We start from the raw sequence: 23879 nt of genomic DNA on the forward strand, positions 1-23879 counted from the left end.
ATTGTTGATATTCATTTGTAATGTGACATTTTTGAAATTGGATTGAGGCTGTAGAATAAAATATCACTCAACTTCGCTGAAACATTTATATGATTTTTGTGACAACATTATTGTTCTACATTTGTTGGAAATTAAATATACATGTATATATATGATATTGACAAAGAGAAGCGTTAGAAGTTTCGTGAAGTCTAGTTGATTTATATAACTATACCATTGGGCTGTATGGTAAAAATACAAAGCTAACAGGACTAGGTGCTCTCCGTAGGGAAAACAAATTCATTCTAAATTGAGTTCAACCTTTTTAAAATACGATATTTTCTTTATTGAAATTAGTGTAGAACGTTTGAAATGACAATGTTTTATTTCAGTTGTTCACTGCATTGCGCCGTCTGCACCGGAAAATGGGCACATACATTGCGACGATCCACCTTTTGCTTATCAGTCAGTCTGTTTTGTTACGTGCAAGAGTGGGTTTACAGCCGATGGGCCCATTTATATGACTTGTCAGGCTGATGGATTCTGGTCAAAGCCTACAACTTGTACATGTAAGTCAGCAATAATTATGAAATGATGCAATGAAGACTAATAAATTAATATCCGGATTATTTGACAGTATGAACATGTATTTTCTATGAGACAATTCTTCTTATTTTTCATAGTGAAACATCTTAAAACACAGTTCAGAACTACGCGGACTTTTTTTGAACGAGCGCTTCTTTCAAACTTTTGCCTTAGAAAATGTGCTCTTTTATTGATCTTCTACTTTAGTACGGTGGGTATCTAAATATATCTGTTGGAAAAAAGATGGCCAAAGACTTTAGTAACAGTCTGATTGTCATCTTTTTGTTCATCTAGATCCAGAACCTCTGGCTGTCCGCTGTATTTCGCCTCAAGTCTTCTACACAGGTTCGCAACAAACATCGGTCGCAGTAATTTGACAGCGTCCAACATCAGCTGCTATTGTAAACAACATGGTAGAAATATATCAAACTGAGGGCCCGACTCCAGGTGACTTTCTAGATTCTGGACTACATACAGTGACCTATATAATGTCCAATAAGAAATCAAACGAATCTGCGGAGTGTACGGTGGATTTGCACATAAAAGGTATTTGCATCAAAGAATGTTTCATGGAACATATGAATTGATTACTCACTTTTTTTAAATATTTGTCTCCCACTTTGAAGACACTTACTTGACAGAGACTTTCTAGTTTAATTTAAACCCCGTACCCGTTCTAAAAAGAAGAATAAAACCATAAATGGCTAGTTTTTTTAAAATCAGAAATGCAGAAATAGTAGAAAATTATCTTGGTATACTATTTATATATTTATATTTTAGACACAAAAAAACCGATATATATTGAAAGTTTTTTTTATTGTTTTTTTACTGTAGGAAATCATTTTATACACTATGCTGAAATATTTTATCAATACTCATTTTTTGTCAGTCGTTACATGTGAGGACCCGGCCTTAATATTCAATGACAGCTTTATGGTATACAGTTGCTCATTACAAACAGTAATATTGGGAACAACTTGCTTGATCTCATGTCGAAACAATCTACAGGTAGAAGGTAACTCTTCTGTAACTTGTGTTGACAATGGACGAAAGCAAGGCGTATGGAACTGGGGACATGGCGGAAAACCATTTTGTAACGGTATGTTTCAACCATGCAGTGTATACACCCTTTTAATGTTTTGCATTTAACGAGCTATTTTATAGATTGAGAATTATTATCATTTTGAGAAAAAATGTCCAACCTCACATGTGTAAACCCTCACTGTGGACACATTTTCGCAGCTGGAACATGTGTCTCCTTAAAGCGAATTACTTAAGGATTTTTCACTCGTCCTTGTTAAATGATGTGGTCCAGAGTAACGGGACGGACTGGAAGTAAGGTCACCGGATAATAACCATAATCTGATTTAAATAGTCATATTGCTGAAGTAAGATGTTGCAGAGGCCTTACCTTTTATTAAACTGTCTTCATATAACAATACAAGAAACCCGCAATAATGGGATGCCTCTGAAAAACTTGTCTTGTTTGGATACAGGTCTGCATATAAGCTGCATTTCCATGTGTTCATCAGTTTTATATTAACCACAGTGTATGCCATGCATACCCTGATTCTTCTTCGAAAAAGTACCCTGCTTATAACAGGAAAAGGTATGCAATGCATACCATGTATCTACCACAAAAAGGTATGCTATGCATACCCTGCTTACACTACGAAAAGGTATGCAATGCATACCATGTATCTACCACAAAAAGGTATGCTATGCATACCCTGCTTATACTAGGAAAAGGTATGCAATACATACCATGTATCTACCACAAAAAGGTATGCTATGCATACCTTGCTTACACTACGAAAATGTATGCAATGCATACCATGTATACCCTGCTTAGACTACAAAAAGGTATGCAATGCATACCTTGTATCTACCACAAAAAGGTATCCTATGCATACCCTGCTTATACTAGGAAAAGGTATGCAATGCATACCGTGTATCTAGCACAAAAAGGTATGCTATGCTAGGAAAAGGTACCTCAATCTACAGTGTATGCCGTGCATACCATGTACCTACGGTAGCAGTGTATGCTGAGTATGCTACTAAAACAGTGTATATCGTGCATATCCCGTATCTACTTAAGTAGTGTTTGTCGTGTCTACATACTATAATTCTCCCCAAAACAATATTTCGCAATTTTATTTGAACGCTAGGACTAAACATTCGTCAAGGACAATACTCACTGACCTATCTTAAACATTGTCTAAATACATAATAACTTGGTTCTGCTATCTATTATTTCATAAACTGCAATTATAACAGAATACAATGCCTCGGAATATACATTTTTTATTAGTTTTGATTTATACATAACATGTCACACAATATACAAGTCATATATCACAAAATAACTAATAACTTTATGAGACATTAAATTCTATTGACATTATTACGAAAATGGGGGCAAGGGACAGTAAATTTGAAAATTCCACAAATCTGCGTCGATACCAGTGAAAAAAAAATCATACGCAAGAAGGCAAAGATGGCCTTAGGTCGCTCGCCTGAGAAACACGACATAACAGTGTAAACATCCATTTCAAATTCGTCCGAGGTTTTCATGTAATAAATATTCTGCCCAAGTTTCATGAACATTGGAGCACAAATGTATACTTTAGTGTATCAACAAGATTTGGCCTAGTGGCCTAGTTTTTGACCCATAAGACCCAAATTACAACTCGTCCAAGATTTTACAGAGACAAATATTCTAACAAAGGTTTTAAAGATTGGAGCAAAAGAGTGTCATCTACAGTGTAAACAAGCCTTTCCTTTGATTTGGCCTAGTAACCTAGTGTTTGACCCCACGTAACCAAGATTCAAAATCCTCTAAGACTTTGTGAAAACAAACATTCTGGCCAGGTTCAATGAAGATTAAATAAAAAATGTGGCCCTAGTGTGTAATCAAGCTTTTTCTGACATGGTGACCTAGTTTTTGAACCGGCGTAACCCAGATAAACAAACTCGAGATTTCATGGACACAAACATTCTGATCAAGTTTCATGCATATCTGATAAAAATGCAGCCCCTCTTGCACACACCAAGATTTTCTATAAGTTGACAGTGTGATCAACTTTTTGACCTCATATGACCTATATTTATTCTTGACCTAGATTTGATCAAGACAAACAATCTGTTCAAATTTCACGAATATCCAGTTAGAAAACGCAGCCCCAATTGATTATACAACGTTTTTGTCAGATTTGACTTGGTGACCTAGTTTTTAACGACAGATGACCTATATTTAAACCGGACCTCGTTTTTTTCAAGAATATCATTTTGATCGAATTTCACGAATATTCAGTGAAAAATGCAGCTCCTGTTGTACACACACACACATACACACAGAGTATTTCTTTTTTGTCTTTTTTTTGACCAAGTGACGTTGTTTCTAAGCCCAGATAACCCATATTTAAACGACCTAGATTTTACCAAGACAAACATTCTTATCAAATTCCACGAATAATCAGTAAACAAGACGGTCATGATGACCATATATCGCTCACCTGTTAAACTTGGCCTTTGAATCATCAAGATAAACATTCTGACCAAGTTTCATGAATATAGATACATGTGGCCTCAATAGTGTTTACAAGCTTTTCCTTTGCTCTGACCGGGTGACCTAGTTTTTGACCCAATATGACCCAGTTTTGAACTTGGCCTAGGAATCGACAAGATAAATATTCTGAGCAAGTTTGTATCATGTCAAAGCATAAATCAAATTTCTATATGGCTGAAATGGTCAAAATAGAAAATTTTGCCACTTTCAGGGACAGTAACTAGAACTCGTGATGGAATCAAGCCGGTTTTTGAAAGGAAGATCTTATTGTGACTTAACTTGTGTGTCAGTTTGGTTAAAATCAAATATAAAATGTCACTTATTTCGTGTTCACAAGGTAAAAATTAACACATTTTGGCTTTTTCAGGGGTCAATCAGGGGCCGTAACTCAGGAACCTATGAATGGATCTGACAGATTCATCATGGAATCCAAGAGATATTGTTGTTAAAAAGATTTTGCAAGTTTGTATCAAATCAAACCATAAATGAAGTCTCTATATGGCTGCAAAAGCCAAAATAGCACATTTTGGTCCTTTAAAGGGCCATAACTCTAGAACCCATGATGGGATCTGGTCAGTTTTCGAAAGGAACCACGTTATTACGCCAATACAAGTTGTTTGCAAGTTTAGTTAAAATCAGTTTCAAAACATGTATATCGCGTTCACAGGCCAAAAATAGCAAATTTTGGCCCTTTAAGGGGCCATAACTCTCGAACCCATGTGGTAATCTAGCCAGTTTTCGAAGGGAACCGAAATATTATGCCAAAACAAGTTGTGTGCAAGTTTGATTAAAGCTGGTTACAAAATGTGGCCTCTATCGTGTTCACAAGCCATAAATAGCAAATTTTGGCCCTGTAAGGGGCCATAACTCTACCACCCATGATAGGATCTGTCTAGTTTTCGAAAGGAGCCGAAATATTATGCTAATACAAATTGTGTGCATAGTTTGATCAAAAATGATTGCAAAATGTGGTCTCTATCGTGTTCACAAGCCAAAAAAGCAACTTTTGGCCCTTTAAAGGGTCATAACTCTGGAACCCATGATGGGATCTGCCTAGTTTTCGAAAGGATCCGAGATATTATGCCAATACAAGTTTTGTGCAAGTTTAAAATTGGTTGCAAATTGTTGTCTCTATCGAGTTCACAAGCCATAAAGAACAAATTTTGTCACTGTAAGGGGCCATAACTTTTGAACCCATGATGTGATCTGCCTAGTTTTTGAAAGGAACCGAGATATTATGCCAATACAAGTTGTGTGCATAGTTTGATCAAAATTGATTGCAAACTGTGGTCTCTATCATGTTCACAAGCAACTGTGGACGGACGATCACAAAAGCTCATATTGTCACTATGTGACAGGTGAGCTAAAATACAGCCCCTATTGCATACACACAGTTTTCCTTTGATTCGACCAGGTACCACGTTTTCGAACCCAGCTGACCCATATTTAAACTTGACTTAGATTTCCTCAAGACAGACTGATCCAATTTCATAAGGATCAAGTGAAAAATGCAGCCCCTATTGCAAACACAATGTTATTTTATTTGAATAGGTGACTCAGTTTTAGTCCCAGTTGACCCATATTCATACTTGAGCTAGACTTTATCAAGACGAACATTCTGATCAAATTTCATGAAGACCTAGTTTTAAATGCTGCCACTATTGCATTATATAGGTTTCTCGTTGATTTTTAATCGGGTAACCTACTTTTCAAATTGCACCGGGAAGTCATCAAGACAAACAATCTGACTAATTCTCATGAGTTTTAAACTTATTATGTGGTCTCCAGAGTGTTAACAAGATTTTCCTTAAATCTGGCCTTATGACCTAGTTTTTGACCCCACATGACCCAGTTTCAAACTTGGCCTAAAGATAATCAAGACAAACATTCTGATCGAATTTACCGAATATTCAGTGAAAAATGCAGTCCCATTGCATACTCATAGTTTTCCTTTGTTTCGACCAGGTGAACTAATTTTTTACCCCAGATGATACATATTCAAACTTGACCTAGATTTTATCAAAACAAAAATTCTGATCAAATTTCACGAAGATCAGTGAAAAATGCGGCCTCTATTGCACACAAGGTTTTTCTTTGATTTGACCGGGTTACCTAGTTTTTGACTCCAGATGACCCATATTCACACTTGATCTAGATTGCATCAAGACAAACATTCTGATCAGATTTTATAAAGATCCAGTATAAAATGCAGCCCCTATTGCATACACACAGAATTTTCTTTGATTTAACCGGGTGACCTAGTTTTTTACCCAGATAACCCATATTCAAAGTTGACCTTGATTTCAGCAAGATAAACATTCTGATCAAATTTCATGAAGATTCAGTGTAAAATGGACAGCCTATTACACACACACACACACAGAGTTTTCCTTTGATTCGACCCAGAATCAAATTTAACCTAAAAGTTATCAAGACAAAAAATCTGACTAATTATCATGAGTTTCAAATTTAAAAAGTGGTTTCCAGAGAGTTAACAAGTTTTCCTTTAATCTGGCCAAGTGACCTTGTTTTTGACCTCACTTGAACCAGTTTCGAATCTTGCCTAAAGATCGTCAAGATAAACTTTCTAACCAAGTTTCAGAAAGATATGTTCATAAATGTGACCTCTAGAGTTTTTACAAGATATTCCTTTGATTTTGATTAAAATGCTTTAAAATTGTTGATGCTAGAGTGTAAACAGACTAAATTTTAACGGACGGACAACGGACATTCATCGATCCTAATGGCTCACCCGACCTTGACCTTAAACCTACTGGTCGCTAGAATAACAGGTTTCATTTACTGGCCACCTGCAATTAGCCTTTAAATTTAAATGTCCGAGGAAAGATCATTATTCCAGCTAGTCTACAGTAATGAGATACCTGTCACCTTTACTGACACGGAGATAAATGGTATTTAATAAGATGACATTGCTTATGCACAAACAAAAATATACACAAATAAAATGTAGTTTTATCAAATGTTAATGGTGAGCCTTAAGTGGGTTATTAGCACGACTAAACCTAAAATTTGCCATCTTTGAAAAATGTGTGCATAACAAAGTGTCCATGTCTTCTATGTAGTCTCCGCAACGCCACTTTCAACGTTTTCAAACTTGATCAAATATCTTACATATTAGCATGTTTAAAACGAACTGTGACATTGCACAACTGTCTGATTACTTTACACGAAAAATGCATTGCACAACTCTGATTAAAATAAAAAAAACATATTAGAATCGAAATAATTTATAGCAAAGCCGTGTTTGAACACTATTTATACACTTGGGCAGCAATACGTCGTTCGAAATTATTTCACAAGTGCTGCGCTCTCGTGCAGTTATTACGCCTATTGTGTTTATAGTGTTTAAATACGGTTTTGCTATAAATTCTTTCTTAATCATGTAAGATAATGACAATTTTACAGAAAACCATTTTTAGCTTTATTTAAAAACCGGTTAGTGTGCCCGCCTCCGGTTATAAGCTTACGATACAGATTTCCTACTATTAATAAAAAAGAGGCCCAAATGGGCATGAGGCGCTTATCTGAAGAAGGCCTGAACGATCTGACTTTGCTTCTGACTAGGTTTGGTAAACTGATCATTTAAAGAAATTATTTAAATGTTTACCTATTTTGCTGTGACAGCACAACACATTTAGAACAAATTTGATGATAAGAACTTGATTATGTATTGTTTTAGACCCGGTGCACCTTACAAATCTGGACACCATTAAATCTGGCTGCTCTATCCATTTACTTAATAACGTTTTTACGACAATTTCTAGCAAATCATATTTTCACATACTTATATTCCCACTGCTATAGAAAAAGGAAAGGAAAAAAGGGTGGTAACTCTTTTATAAGAAAGCTACAACCCGCTGAGTATACTCATTTTCGCTTCCATCGATGGTGGGAAAAGTACCATTTACGGGAAAACTTTTACTACTATTATCATTAAATAGAAAGCAAGACAGTTGTCAGAGTATATATACAAACCGCGAACATACTAATAACGACCGTCCATCTCAAGCAGAAAAAAATGCATGTTCGGGCATTAATTCAATACGGCGTTCGCTAGATTTACAGTTTTCAAAAATATACATCAGTTTCATGCGATTTATGAATTCACTCGCAAAGGTATGAATCTTGCATGCATATGATAAAATATTGTATTCTTAAGAGTTTGAGCAGTAACAAATCAAAAAGCATAGCATTTTATGACGAAAAATCACAACTGCCTATGGCGGGATTCGAATCCGGGTCGCTGGGGTGCTAGTTCAATGCTTATACCAGAGCCAAAAAGCCCACTCCATTACGCTATTGTCAGAGTTGTCTTCAAACATACAGGCTAACCACCATCACTTCAAAAATATTAAAAAAACCAAAAAAAAAAACAAACGTTGGACAAACATCTATTTGGTTTCGCGATTGAATGTTTTATCAGTAGCACATATATGTTTGGTTTCACGACATTTTTTTTCTTTTGAAAATCGCAACTGAAAAGGTGTTAGGGCTGCAACTGCTCTCATCCAATTTTTAAGTTAAAAAAATTCGGACAGTTTAAAGACGCGCAATCAACATAATTATTTTACAGTGTGTTTTTAATTTAATATACTCTCAGTCTGTAATGTAATAAGTTAAAAATGTCTCATTAGAACCATTTAACCCTACAAAGGAACTTGAAAGCAGACTGAATGTTACTACATGACATGTACTAATTGTACTTGTAAAAAAGGTCACGATACCAATTGTTTGGTATAAGATAGCGGACACATAATGACTTTCGTCAATTTTCGGTGTATTCTCCATACGCTACTTCGGCATTCATCGATGGGCAGAAGCAAAATGTGACTTTACGTACCTTCGGACAATGTCGAAATCGCATACGGATATCAATATAACGTTAACAAACGGAAATTGCCGACTGTCAATACGGGTCCAGTTCCGTAGATAAAAACCGTGTTACTGAAATACCTACTGTTAAAATGCCACTGCAACCAGCCAACGTCTTCCTGCTCCATTTTCCCCCAAATATGTCTTTTTTTTACATCCTGTGAAAATAAATTGAGATGTAAAACTTTATCAGACATAGGTTGAAATGAAATGAGGACTGAATTATATACTTTGAAAAAGTTCATTAATCTGTTGAACCCTTCCAGAAAAAGTATCAACTTTAACAATATTTTTGAGACACCGGTATTTTTAATTAAATGACATCATGCGCAAACCAAAAACATATAAACATGAAGGCCCTGTATCGCTCACCTGACCTATTGACTTAAAGATCATCTAGATTAACATTCTGGCCAAGTTTCATTAAGATATGGTCATAAATGTGGCCTTTAAAGTGTAAAATAGCTTTTCCTTTGATTTGACCCAGTGACCTAGTTATTGACCCTACATGACCCAGATTCAAACTTGACCTAAAGATCTTCAAGATTAACATTCTGACTTAGTTTCATGAAGATACAGTCATAAATGTGGCCTCTAGAGTGTTAACAAGCTTTTCCTTTTATTTGACCTGGTGACCCTACCTGACCCAGATTTGAACTTGACCTATAGATAATCAAGTTTAACATACACACCAAGTTTCATTAAGTTACAGATATAAATGTGGCCTCTACAGTGTAAACTAGCTTTTCCTTTGATTTGACCTGGTGACCTAGTTTTTGACCTAACCTGACCTAGATTTTAACTTGACCTTGAAATTATCAAGATTAATATTCTGACCAAATTTCATGAAGATAAAATCATAAATGTGGCCCCTACAGTGTTAACAAGCTTTTCCTTTGATTTGACCTGGTGACCTAGTTTTTAACCCAACCTAACCTAGATTTAAACATAACTTATAAATCGTCAAGATCAACATTCTGACCAAGTTTCATGAAGATACAGTCATAAATGTGGCCTCTAAAGTGTTAACAAGCTTTTCCTTTGATTTGACCTGGTGACCTAGTTTTTGACCCAACCTGACCTGGAATTAAACATGACTGAAAGATTATCAAGATTAACATTCTGACTAAGTTTCATGAAGATACGGTCACAAATGTGGCCTCTACAGTGTTATATAGCTTTTCCTTTGATTTGACCTGGTGACCTAGTTATTGACCCTACATGACCCAGATTCAAACTTGACCTATAAATCATATAGAATAACATACTGACCAAGTTTTATGAATATACAGTTATAAATCTGGCCTGTACAGTGTTAACAAACTTTTCCTTTGATTTGACCTTGTGACCTAGTATTTGACCAAACCAGACCCATAATTAAGTATGACCTATAGATCATCAACATTAACATTCTGACTAAGTGTCATGAAGATACAGTCACAGATGTGGCCTCTACAGTTATTTGATTTGACCTGGTCACCTAGTTTTTGACCCAACCTGACCCAGATTTAAACTTGACCTATAAATCATAAAGATTAACATTCTGACCAAGTTTCATGAATATACAGTTATAAATCTGGCCTCTACAGTGTTAACAAGCTTTTCTTTGATTTGACCTGATGACCTAGTTTTTTATCCTGATTGACCCAATATCAAACTCGTCCAAGATTTTTATTGATGGTAACATTCTGACCAAGTTTCATTAAGATTGGGCCCAAATTGTGACATCTGAAGTGTTAACAAACTTTCCCTTTGGTGACCTAGTTTTTATTCCCAGATGACCCAATATCAAACTCGTCCAAGACTTTATCAAGGGTAACATTCTGACTAAGTTTCATTAAGATTGGGTCAAAATTTTGACCTGTAGAGTGTTAACAAGCTTTTCCTTTGATTTGACCTGGTGATCTAGTTTTTGACCCCAGATAACCCAATATCAAACTCGTTCAAAATTTTATTGAGGGTAACATTCTGATTAAGTTTCATTAAGATTGGGCCCAAATTGTGACATCTAAAGTGTTAACAAACTTTCCCTTTGGTGACCTAGTTTTTAACCCCAGATGACCCAATATCAAACTCGTCCAAGACTTTATTAAGGGTAACATTCTGACTAAGTTTCATTAAGATTGGGCCGAAATTGTGACATATAGAGTGCTAACAAGATTTTCCTTTGATTTGACCTAGTGACCTAGTTTTTGATCCCAGATAACCCAATATCGAACTCGTCCAAGATTTTATAAAGCCAATAAGGGTAACATTCTGACTAAGTTTCATTAAGATTGGGCCAAAATTGTGACCTGTAGAGTGTTAACAAGCTTTTCCTTTGATTTTGACCTTGTGACCTAGTTTTTGACCCCAGATGACTCAATATCAAACTCGTCCAAGATTTTATTGAGGGTAACATTCTGACCAAGTTTCATTAAGTTTGGGCCAAAATTGTGACCTTTTGAGTGTTAACAGTCAAATTGTTGACGACGGACGACTGACGGACGGACGACGATGGACGACGGACATAGGGTGATCACAAAAGCTCACCTTTGAGCACTTCGTGCTCAGGTGAGCTAAAAAATGTTACATCTTATTCTGTTTTGTAACATCGGATAATATCCTATGCCCTGCTTGTTATTCATGTCAATAAAATGGATATAAAATGATATGTCATTTGAATTTAACATTTGTCTTTCTTTTGATTCATCACATGTTTGATGTCGCGAGAGTGCAATAAAGCCATAACTTAGAAATGATAATACACTATAGTATAATAAAGCTTTAACGTCGGCGTCGTTTATAGTATAGGAGACGTTGGTTGAATTGATTTGTTTATATAGTAAAGAAAGTAGATGTTTTTGTGTTTCGACAGGAAAAGTCAACATATGATAAAAAGAATATAACATTTGTGACTTTCCACATTGAATTTATTAAACTCGTTGAATAAAATTGATAAAATGCTCGATAGAGCCTCGCATTTTATTATTTTATTTAACTCGTTTAATGAACTCAATATGAAAAGACACTCATGTAATATTCTCTACTTGTTATATTAGCTAAATTGCATACTGTCTAGTGAGATACTGTTATAGAGTCCACCCGCTAAACTCAGTAGGAAGCGAACCCATCTACGGATCGCGAGTTCGATCCTCCGGCAAAGTGTATGTTCTTCCGCCAAGTTCCGTGATGATTGATAAAATACATTGTGTCAGAAATCAATCGTAACCTATTTCTGATTCGTGCGGGAAAATTGGGAAAAGCGTAGTACTGGTACAGAGTCCATGACTACTGTTCAAACCAGACATACACACCTCAGCTCTTTCCGATCTGCAGATGTAAACACATGTATCTTGAAACTTCCTGTGTTGATACACTTAGACCAGTGTTTGTTACTGTGCGCTCAAAACATCCGCCAAGACCTGACAAAAAAAAGTTAAATGATATTCTCCATCATCAAACACGGTGACCCATGCTCGACTACCCGCGTTTCACATCCGTAGGACCAGTCCATAGATAATTAGTACCACATATTAGGCCACTAAAAATAATTTAAGTTTAACATAATACACAGCATAACACACTTTTCAGCTGCAAATTTCACATCCAATAATGGGCTTGATCTATTTCCATCTTGGTTAAAATAAACTGGGAGAAATATCTTTAACATTTTCGATTTTCTAATTATCTTAAGAATCTTTCACTGGTTGCGGGTAAAAATGGAAATATTCGGCACGAGGGTAACTGTTTAGGTGGTAACAGAGGAAATTGTGCTGAACGGAGGTTAGAGTCATATTATAGACTCTAATTATGACCTCAACAATCTTAGAGCCCGGTATCGAGGGCGGCAGAAATGTAAGTCACTCAAACAGCGAGGACAATCAATAAAAGATGTTTGAATATTAAAAATGAATTCCTACATCATCCATAAGAAACTGGACTGCGAATACTTGAACGTTCAAAATTCAAAGTATTTATAAAGTCCTGAAAGAAATTCATGAAATATCCTATATCTGGTACGGATTTGGTCGATCAAAGTGCTCACAATGTGTATTTTAAATAATGAGACATCGGGCAGACCGATTTTACCTTCTGATATTTCATATTGTATACTCGACTAGTAAAAAATATAACGACATTCATCTCTTGAGTACAATTATTTGGACTAAGATATTTGAATCCCATTGAATCTATAGAAATATATGCACATCAGATCCACATGGAATTTTATCAATAGGCTCATATTTTTATGCTATATACTATTATAATATAGAAAGGGAAACAACTGTTTGTAAATCATTTTCCAGAGAAGCAATTAGAATAGCCTGAACGTTTATTCTGTGTTGTTTTGGATACAAATACCAACTGCACCCACACCTGATAATTTTTAAGGAAACAACTGACACATCTCGGCACAGATTTGCAACATAAACTAGAAGATGCTTTTGTAGAAAAGCGCATGTCGCCCCCAATGCAAAGTCATATAGACAAGAAGTCATTATGGGACAGGAGCAAAAGTCAAAGATACACTGATGGTTGGCTGCAATAGGGATCATCTACATGGCATGTCTAATCATCCCACTAAGTTTAAACACTCTTGGCCTAGTGGTTCTCAAGTTATGAATTGGAAACGGGTTTTTCATGTTCATCTCCCTGTGACTTTGTCGAGAGCATATCTTCTTTATGCATGGAGGGATTTTGATAAAAGTTGGCACAATTGTTCATCATCATAAGACGGAGTGTCATGCGCAAGAACCAGGCCCCTAGGTCTAAGGTCAAGGTCACACTTAGAGGTCAAAGGATACAAGAAAGAAAACTTTGTCCGGAGCATTTCTTCTTCATGCATGGAGGGATATAGATATAACTTTGCACAAATGTTCACCATCATGAGGCGGAGTGTCATGCGCAAGAACCAGGTCCCTAGGTCTAAGGTCAAGGTCACACTTAGAGGTCAAAGGATACAAGAATGAAAACCTGTCCGGAGCATTTCTTCTTCATTCATAAAGGGATTTTGATATAACTTGGCATAAATGTTCACCACCACGATACGGTGTGTCCTGTGCAAGAACCAGGTCCCTAGGTCTAAGGTCAAGATCACACTTAGAGGCCAAAGGTCAGATACAAGAATGACTTTGTCCGAAGCATTTCTTCTACATGCATGGAGGGATTTTGTTGTACCTTGGCACAATTATACACCATCATGAGACGAAGTGTCATGCGCAGTTCCCTTCTTTAGAATTACTTCCCTTTGTTGTTACTATAAATAGCTTATATTGTAACTTTTTCATTACTAGTCGTATGGAAAAACCGAGACCACTTTCTGTAGTACAACATGCATGCTACATCCAATTTTGAGGTGTATTTTGACCAATCACTACCTGGTAAAGATTTTTATGTGGACTTACAATCTTTTTTTTAAAGATTAACTTCCCTTTAATTGTTACTTTAAATAACTTACATTGTAACTTTTTTATAACTGACCATAGGAAAAAAAAAACAAGACCACTTTTCTGTGGTACAACATAGATGTTACTTTCCAATTTTAGGTGTATTTTAAGGTATCTCTACCTGGTAAGGAGGCTTTTTTAGGAATCAGAAAAACAAAAGACTTACAATGATTACTAAACAACCACAAATTTAAAATTCCATTTGCAAATACAGGTGCTAGAGTAAAGAAATTGGCTGTGACAGGCGTATATTGTGACATTCTGGCACTATTGTTACTTAGAAATTTATGTTAGTGTTGATGCATTTTAAAAATTGTTTATCATCATCGCCTACATCATTTGACACAATGAGCATAGCTGTCACACCTGTTTTTTATGAATTATCCCCCTCTTTACTAAACATTTCAGGTTATAGTTTCTATGAACTTTCACTCTATCTATTTTTAAACAAAACTGATTTGATTCAAACTTTAAATTTTTGTCCCACATCACGACCCACATCATATGATACAAGGGCAATTGGGACTGCATTTTACTCAGGATCTTCATGAAATTTGACCAGAATGTTTGAGCGTATGCAGTGTAGGTATGTTCAAATATGGGTCATCTGGGTTAAAAACACTAGGTCACCTGGTCAAATCAAAGAAAAACCTTTAGTACGTAATAGGGGCTGCATTTGACTGGATGTTCATTATATTTAATCAGAATGATAGCCTTGATGAAATCTTGGTCAAGTTCGAACATGGGTTATCTTGGGGTAAAAAACTAGGTCGCTAGGACAAATCAAAGAAAAACGTTGTGTATGCGATAGTGGCTGTATTTTTCAATTGGGGTTCATGAAATTTGGTCAAAATAATTATCTTGATCAAATCTAGGTCAAGTTTGAATATAGGTCACCTTGGGAGAAAAGCTAGGTCACTAGGTCAAATCAAAGAAAAACCTTGTGTAAGCAACATTGACTGCATTTTTCACCCGATCTTCATGATATTTGATCAGAATATTTGTCTTGATGCAATCTAAGTCAACTTAGAATATGGGTTATCTTGGGTCAAAAACTAGGCCACCTGGTCACATCAAAGAAAAACATTTTTTACGCAATAGGGGCTGCATTTTACACTGGATATTCATAAAATTTAGTCAGAATGGCTGCCTTGATGAAATCTAGGTCAAGTTTCAATATGGGAAATATGTGGTCAAAAACTAGGTCGCAAGGTCAAATCAAAGGACACTGGATCTTCATGAAATTTGATCACAATGTTTTTCTTGATGACTTCTACGTCAGGTTTGAATCTGGATCATGTTGGGTCAAAAACTAGGTCATCCAGTTAGATCAAAGGAAAAGCTCGATAACACTTTAGAGGTCACGTTTATGACCATATCTTCATGAAATTTGGTCAACATGTTTATATTGATGTTTAAAGTCTTGGTAGATCTCGAATGTGTGTCACGTGGGGCAAAAAACTAGGTTACTAGGTCAAATCAGAGGAAAAGTTTGTATACACTCTAGAGGTCACATTTTTGCTCAATTCTGTCTGAACCTTTTTTTGTCAGAATATTTGTTTTTATGAATTCTTGGACAAACACGAATCTGGGTCATTTGGGGTCACTATGTCAAATCAAAGAAAATACCTGTTTACCCTCAAGATGTTTGGTCCAATTTTAATGAAAATTGTCAGAATATTTGTTTCAATGAAATCACTAGGTCAAACATGTTTATACTGTTATGGTGTGTTTCTCAGGTGAGCGACCTAGGGTCATTTTGGCCCTTTTGTTTATGATTTTCTCACTGGTATCGACGCAGCTTTGTAGAAATTTCAAATTTATGTCCCTTGTCCCCATTTCCTTAATAATGTCATCAGACTTTAATGTCTGATAAAATTAATAGTTAGGTTATGATGCCATGACTTGTATATTGTGTAACATGTTATGTATAAATCAAAACTAATAAAAATGTATAGATTCAAGAACTGTATTCTGTTAAAACTGCAGTTTAAGAAATAATAAATAGCAGAACCAAGTTATTATGTATTAAGGCAATGTTAACGATAGGTCAGTGAGTAGTTTCCTATACAAATGTTAAGTCCTAGCGTTCAAATAAAATGGCGTAAATAGTATGTACAGTATACACTTTATAGTAGGTACATGGTATGCACGGCATACACTGTAGATCAAGGTACCTGTTTGTAGTATAAACAGAGTATGCATAGCAGGTCTTTTCCTGGTAGATACGATGTATGAATTACATCCCTTTTCGTAGTTTAAGTATGGTATGCATTGCATACTTTTCGTAGTAAATACATGGTATTCATTGCATACCTTTTCGTAGTGTAAGTAGAGTATGCATAGCATACCTTTTCGTAGCAGATACATGGTATGCATAACATACCTTTTCCTAGTATAAGCAGGGTATGCATTGCATACCTTTTCCTAGTATAAGCAGGGTATGCATTGCATACCTTTTCCTAGTATAAGTATGGAATGCATAGCATACCTTTTCGTAGCAGATAATTGGTATGCATTGCATACCTTTTATTAATATAATCAATAGTATAAACAGGGTATGCATTGCATACCTTTTCGTAGTATTTTCTATAAGCAGAGTATTCATAGCAGATAAATAGTATGCATTGCATACCTTTTCCTAGTATAAGCAGAGTACCTATTCGAAGAAGGATCAGGGTATGCATAGCATACCTTTTCGTAGTAGATACAAGGCATGCATGGCATACACTGCGGTTAATATAAGACTATGATGTATACCTGGTAATGCAGCTTATATGCAGACCTGTATCCAAACAAGACAAGTTTTTCAGAGGCATCATATTATTGCGGGTTTCATGTATTGTTATATAAAAACAGTTTAATAAAAGGTAAGACCTCTGCAACATCTTACTTCAGCAATATGACTATTTAAATCAGATTATGGTTTTTATCCGGTAACCTTACTTCCAGTCCGTCCCGTTACTCTGGACCACATCATTTAACAAGGACGAGTGAAAAATCCGTAAGTAATTTGTTTTAATGAGACACATGTTCCAGCTGCGAAATTGTGTCCACAGTTAAGGGTTTACATATGTGAGGTTGGACATTTTTTCTCAAATTGATAATAATTCTCAATCTATAAAATAGCTCGTTATTAATGATTATAGAGCAAAGAACTCGGTAACCATAGATTTTGTTGGATGAATTCAACAAATTTGTCAGAATTGACAGAATCCTGACAGTCATTTTTAAAATTATCTCGGTAATTTACTTTTTTGCCAAATCTTTGAGGCTGAAATGTGATAACGCAAGTTAGGATGTAAGACAAAGCTGCATGTAGTTTTTTTAACCACGCAGGACAATAGAAATATTTGTTGTGACTGAAATGGTCAAATAAATTTTAAATGTTATATTATGGTATAAATATTGATGTTACAATAAAAGTCGCAATCAATTAATTATCTACGATAACAGATTTACTGTTTCAAATAAATTTCAGAAACCTTGCCAGAATGTCCCTGGAACCTTAACAGACCAGTAAACGGTAAAATAATATTATACAAAAACGACACATCACCAAATGTACTGGTTAGTTGTGATGACGGATTTGATTTGCAGTACGAGTTTACTGGAAATGTATCATGTACAAACGGAGACTGGGTGGTTGATCAAATACCGGAATGTACTGGTGATTATATTTCATCTTTTTAAAAAGAAACTCATGCATACATTTACACTTATTCAATATTTAGTTACAATTAGAAATATCGCAACTCTAATTTGTTCTTGTGATGTTTTGGAATAACAGCATGGAGCTTCAAATTCAGTTGTCCTAATCTTGATTAAACTTCATATTGCAAAGAAATACGAAGAGCTATTTAAGCGCTAATGACACGAGGGGTGTTATACATTTCATTCTCTCTTTGGAACAAACTCCAACAATCTTACTAAAGTACATCTCCTATTTGGCTACGCATAGGATCTAAACACGAGCTATTGATAGCCTCGTTCTGACGACCCTTCCGCTAGCCAATCAAAAGCTAACTTACAACATTCTGCAAGCTTAAAAACCCTTGGTTTCTGATATTTACAATTCTTATGTCGTAAGATGTCAGATAACCGATTAGCTCAGTCGGTAGGACAGTTGCTGTATAAGCGAGAGGTCCCGGGTTCGAGCCCTGGACTAACTGCAATTTTTTCTTACTCTTTGACATTCGAACAAGTCGTCTGATTGGTTCAAATAAAAATAGATTTGTGAAAATAAAAATAGCAATACTGGAAATATACAGAAGACGTATGTAAATGGGTCGTTCTAAGATCTTCGTTTAGAAGATCAAGTACTTAAGACAGATTGAAACGCCACAAAACCATGTTTGTTGTTTTTATAAAATGTTTGTATGATTTCAGTTGAAAAGCGATCTGACTATATCCTTGAAGTTAAGATAAACTACTATGGACAAGGATGCTCGGAAAACGCATCGGAATACTACCAGGAATACAAAACTACATTTCTAACTGACTTTGAAGAACGTTTCACGGCGAAATGTCCGGAGAATAAAACTTGTAAAGTGAACAATGTGAGCATCGAATGTGTTCCAACAACACATACACGGACTAGGAGAGAACAACCTGAAAGTCGTTTAAAAATTTTGGATTTCATGCTAGGTATCTTTATTGTTTACGTATTAAAAATCTCTTTTGTTTTTTTAAGATACCACTGGCACCAAACAAAAAATGACATTGTAAATAGTATATCTACCCCTATAACTTTACTAGCCCATTTTAATGTCGCATGTCCCACCTAAAACGCGCACTTTGATAACAATTACTAAATCATTGAAACACTTGCAGGCATTTTTCATAGTACGCAGAGGTAATAGGGTGGAAGTCCGGGTATCCTCTATTTGATTATTTATTATTATTATGTGAGAACGGCAAATGGTGCATTTTAGTGTGTACTTGAAACAAAAAGATTGCACGAAAATCTTATTCTTTGTTAATCTTTTATGTAAAATGTTTGATTTTATTAGGTATTTGCGTCATACTGTGCGTGAAATCGGTGGTTTAGTGATCCGTGATATATTTGTGCAAGTATCAGTTCGAAACAAATGGTTATTGGTGACACACTTTCAAAATATCATTATGATTGGATATATCATCCAAGAGATATGTCGTTAAGTATACGATAGTTGTTACAAGTAATTCGCCATAACTCCAAACTGAATACTAGACTTGTCAAAAAGACATGCTAAGTTTTTGATACTGATACAAATGTACAAAATCTGAAACTGAAACCTTGCATAGGGAAAGCATTCCGGCAAAGGTCAACGACGTCTACATTACGTCAACTTCGTTATAGGTATTTCTTTTATCTTTTTTTCAGCTACAACATTACTCTGCAAAACGTTTCTTACACCTTTTAAATAATTTCGCGGTTCCGCCATCGCTATCTCGCACTTCGCACCTCATGCTTAGCTTTCTCAAGCGTTATGCAAAGCGCGAGATAACGATGGCGAAGCGCGAAAGTCGCGAAACTTTAGCAGTGAGATCACTTTGTGTATCGTCTACGCATGTGAACGAATCGTGAAGCGCGAAATCACCATGGCGAAGCGCAAGATCACCATGGGGAAGCAAAAAGTTACGAACAATTCTCGATTTCACGCTTTTGATAGAGCCAATTTTTATAGAGTCAAGAGTGCACTGGTATTTAATGAATTGTTTATTATGATTAATATATACATGAACATAAACATAACTATTGACTGCTAATTTTGGTGTGTAACAGGTCATGCAAGCCGATTATTTATTTTAAAAAAGTCTACTATATATTCATAGCAAGTATATATAAAATTTCTTTAATTGTTTTGTTACAGATGCAATCCATAGTCGTTTCACAAGAAGTGTTTCACATACGTTTCTCATCAGTTTTACCATCAGTGTTGAAGCTGCCGCAAATATATCACAAGATTCATTGGACAACAATGAGAACATGGTCAGACAAATATGGGAAGACAATCGTGAATGGGTCGTCTCCAGTGTTCTTGGGATGTTACAAGTAACGGGCGATTTCCAAGTGCTTTCCTGGGATATCGTCAACTATACAACCCCGACATGCGGACAGAATTACATCCTATCTGGATTACAATGTAGTAAGATAACTTACAAGTAATAAGACCTTTAATTATCCTGCGTACAAAAGAAGTATCCAATTTGTAATTTTGATAATTTCCTCTGTATGTAAAATTAAAGATGAGAGGTCAGTTAGGCGAAAAAATGTTTCTTTCCGGTATCCCGACCTACCCTAAATGTTTGGCCGACCCTAAATGTGCTTATGGCCTTTCGGATTACTTATTCAACTTTTTTACAAAATGATGCAAAATTGCACTTATTATGCTTTGAACATTTATTTATTATTTATTATAGTGACAGGTACAAAATAAACAGATACAGTACAATTTTTATAACAGTTAGGTCAGATCAATACCCAGCCTAATAAGGCTTATAATTCACTCAATACAGTGTAGATAAATCATGCATTATACAGTTTACAGTACAAAGAAAGTAAGTTTACTGTGGGGAATGATAATATATATAACAAAAAATGTGAACATAACATGTGTCAAAAAATGAACTAGGTGGTTCTTAGCTTTAAGGCATCTATTATATACTTGCCAACATTAACAATAGTTCTATCTGTTGAAAAAAGGGCTTTAAACCATATCGCTTTCTGGCAAAGTTGATCAATCTATTCCACCAAGATAGTGAAAAAGAACTGAGCGTAAGTTATCGTACCTATGACAGTGAAAAATGAAATGTACTTCATTTTCAACAGTTTGTGCATCACATTGCTTGCAAAGTCTATTCGCACGGGCTATGCAATAATAGCGACCACTTTCAATTTCAATCGGCAGAGTACCAGATCTTAACTGAATAATAACAGATCTAATATGCTTACTAAGGTTCATTTTTACATATTGTTCAGTATGAAATTCTGTTTTACGATTCTATAAATATCAAGCTTGCTCTGTGAGTTTACTTCATTTTGCTATCTATGTATAAAACTTTCCATTAATTTTGTTCGAACTTCTTTCAAAAAATCACTATGATTGAAACCTCTGATTGATAATGTTCTAAATGCTTCTAACTTTCCAATTTCTTTAAATATACTTTTAACATCACTGGACCAATTTCGTTCAATCTGACTAAAGTACATCTCCTATTTTACGCTACGCATAGGATCTGAAAACGACCTATTCATTGCCTCGTTCTGACGGCTCTTTCGCTAGCCAATCAGAGCCTAGCTTACAACATCTTGCAAATCTACATGTAGCATTGACTTTTGATATTTACAATTCTTATGTCGTAATGTATCAGATAGCCGGTTAGCTCAGTCGGTAGGCCACTTGCTTTGTAAGTGAGGGGTCCCGGGTTCGAGTCCAGGAATAACCGCATATTTTTCTTATCCTTTGACAATCGAACAAGTCGTCTGATTGGATAACATAAAAATAGCAATAATGGAAATCCAAAATATACAGAAGACGAATGTGAATAGGTCGTTCTCAGATCTTCGTTTAGAAGATCAAGTACTTTAGTCAGATTGAATTTCGTTTACATTTCGAATAATCCCACAAAAATATTTTTGGTCAATAGTTATTTCTCATAGAAATAAATCTTTTATAAAGTCGAATACTGTTCACCTTTCTTCATGATCAGAGTTTTTAGATATAAACTTGCTTATGCTCTAAAGGCATAACCCCCTAATTTGAATTCTTTGTTTTGACAAAAAATTTTTTTTGAAAAGTCTCACTTATTAAAAATAATAATAATAAAAAAATCCGACCTACCTACCCTAAATTTTTGAGCATGTTACCGTAAACTTTGATTTTTTACGCCTTACCGTTAATAAATATATTTTAAAGTAGACAACAATTACAGGGTTAGCTTATTTGAATTTTTAGCCAGATCCTCAGAAGATTACTTTTGAGTTATAGTTAGTGTAAGAAAATATAAGAAGCAAACTACTTAAAATTGTAATCCAAATATATTGCCTGTCTCAGCGATTCGAAATTATTTGCAGAAACATGTTCTGTTGGAAACTTTTTAAACTATACATTGAACAAATGTGAGAAGTGTCCAGTTGGGACATACAAAGACAAAGATGGAATAGCACATTGTATAACATGCCCTGAGGGAACTTCAACAAAGGATAAAGGAACGGTCTCTGTCAATGACTGTAAAGGTGAGAATGGTTGCTGGTACACTTTTTTTAGTAAATAATACTTACCTGATTAATAGTAAATAATCTTCTCAGGGAGATGACGGAACTCGCTCTGTCCGGTTTAGCACGTTCCGACCGGACTTTATCCTAAACCGGAAGTTTAAAATCACGTGATATTTTAGCAACACCTGTGCTTTTTGGATTTCAATTCACTTTTTATGCGCCATAACTAGGCGGTGCGGTCCTTTTAAAGTGTTTTAGAAGAGAGGGGAGGAGGGAAACATTTATATAAGTATAATTAACTCAAAAAATTACAATTTGAATACAAATTGAAATGTTTTATCATGAAAGCCACTTACCTGATAAATATACTATAGAATCTCTCTGATTCCCCAAGTAGTGTCTTAATCCAGCAAACAAAAGGCGTCTTTATTTGGTTGTTATGACGTCTTTCCGAGACGTCTTTATGACGTCTTTTTTTGGTTGTTTTTGAAAGGTGCGTTCACGTCTTTTAGAGAAGTCTTAAAGACGTCTTTTAGTGGCGACTTCAGAAACTCCCAATAAAACATTTAAAAAGATACATATCAACTAAATATTCTTTTCAGCACCAAACGTTGATAAATGTAAATATGGCTTGCCGGTACTTGGCTGCTCTTCTGTCATTTAACTTTTTTATAACTCGATATATCACAACTCACCTACTTAAATTTCCTCGTTTTCCGAGGCGGTCTGCATATAAACACGTGGTAGGCTGGATTTTGATTGGCCCGCACCTAGCTGGAATTTATTAAAGCAACGATCGCGTTTCATTTCTGATAACAGATTTTCGTTATTTTTTTCAAACAAATTGTGCTGTATTATCATTGCACCTAAGAAGAATAAAAGTTGAATTCTATTTTTGCAAAAACGACTTTATGACGGAATAAAAACGTCGTTTAAAAGACGTCTTTTTTTTGCATACAGAACGACGTGAAAAACACGTCGTTTTTTGGTCACAGACGTCGCGACCAAGAAACAACCAAATAAAGACGTCTTTTTTCTGGTCACAGACGTCGCGACCACGAAACAACCAGATAAAGACGTCTTCCAGACGTCTTTTGTTTGCTGGGATTGACTGGATGTTGGTCTTTCATTTCATTCCAGTAGCTTGACATTCCTGTTTTCAAGCAATCTGTAAAATATTTACAGTTTGTTCTCTCACATATAGCACAATTTTATATGCACA

At 35.4% G+C, this 23879-nt stretch overlaps 1 protein-coding gene across 1 annotated transcript; it reads left to right on the forward strand.

Annotated features, from left to right (window-relative positions):
• Positions 1-411: 411 nt before the first annotated feature.
• LOC128556623 (sushi, von Willebrand factor type A, EGF and pentraxin domain-containing protein 1-like) lies at positions 412-23321 on the forward strand. Its single transcript, XM_053542183.1, has 8 exons — positions 412-548; positions 859-1110; positions 1454-1663; positions 17936-18124; positions 18844-19101; positions 20310-20585; positions 22514-22675; positions 23260-23321. The coding sequence occupies exons 2-8, from the start codon at positions 975-977 to the stop codon at positions 23319-23321; spliced, it is 1293 nt and encodes a 430-aa protein (XP_053398158.1). The 5' UTR covers positions 412-548; positions 859-974.
• Positions 23322-23879: the final 558 nt, after the last annotated feature.

The sequence above is a fragment of the Mercenaria mercenaria genome, chromosome 4, assembly GCF_021730395.1.
Source record: "Mercenaria mercenaria strain notata chromosome 4, MADL_Memer_1, whole genome shotgun sequence".
NCBI classification, from domain to species: domain Eukaryota; kingdom Metazoa; phylum Mollusca; class Bivalvia; order Venerida; family Veneridae; genus Mercenaria; species Mercenaria mercenaria.

Bases quoted from the DNA above. Each gene is read 5' to 3' on its own strand.
- LOC128556623 (XM_053542183.1), top strand. From the start codon at position 975: ATGGTAGAAATATATCAAACTGAGGGCCCGACTCCAGGTGACTTTCTA. The intron at 1,111-1,453 runs GTATTTGCATCA...ATTTTTTGTCAG, and splicing joins GGTGGATTTGCACATAAAAG to TCGTTACATGTGAGGACCCG. The intron at 19,102-20,309 runs GTATCTTTATTG...GTTTTGTTACAG, and splicing joins AATTTTGGATTTCATGCTAG to ATGCAATCCATAGTCGTTTC.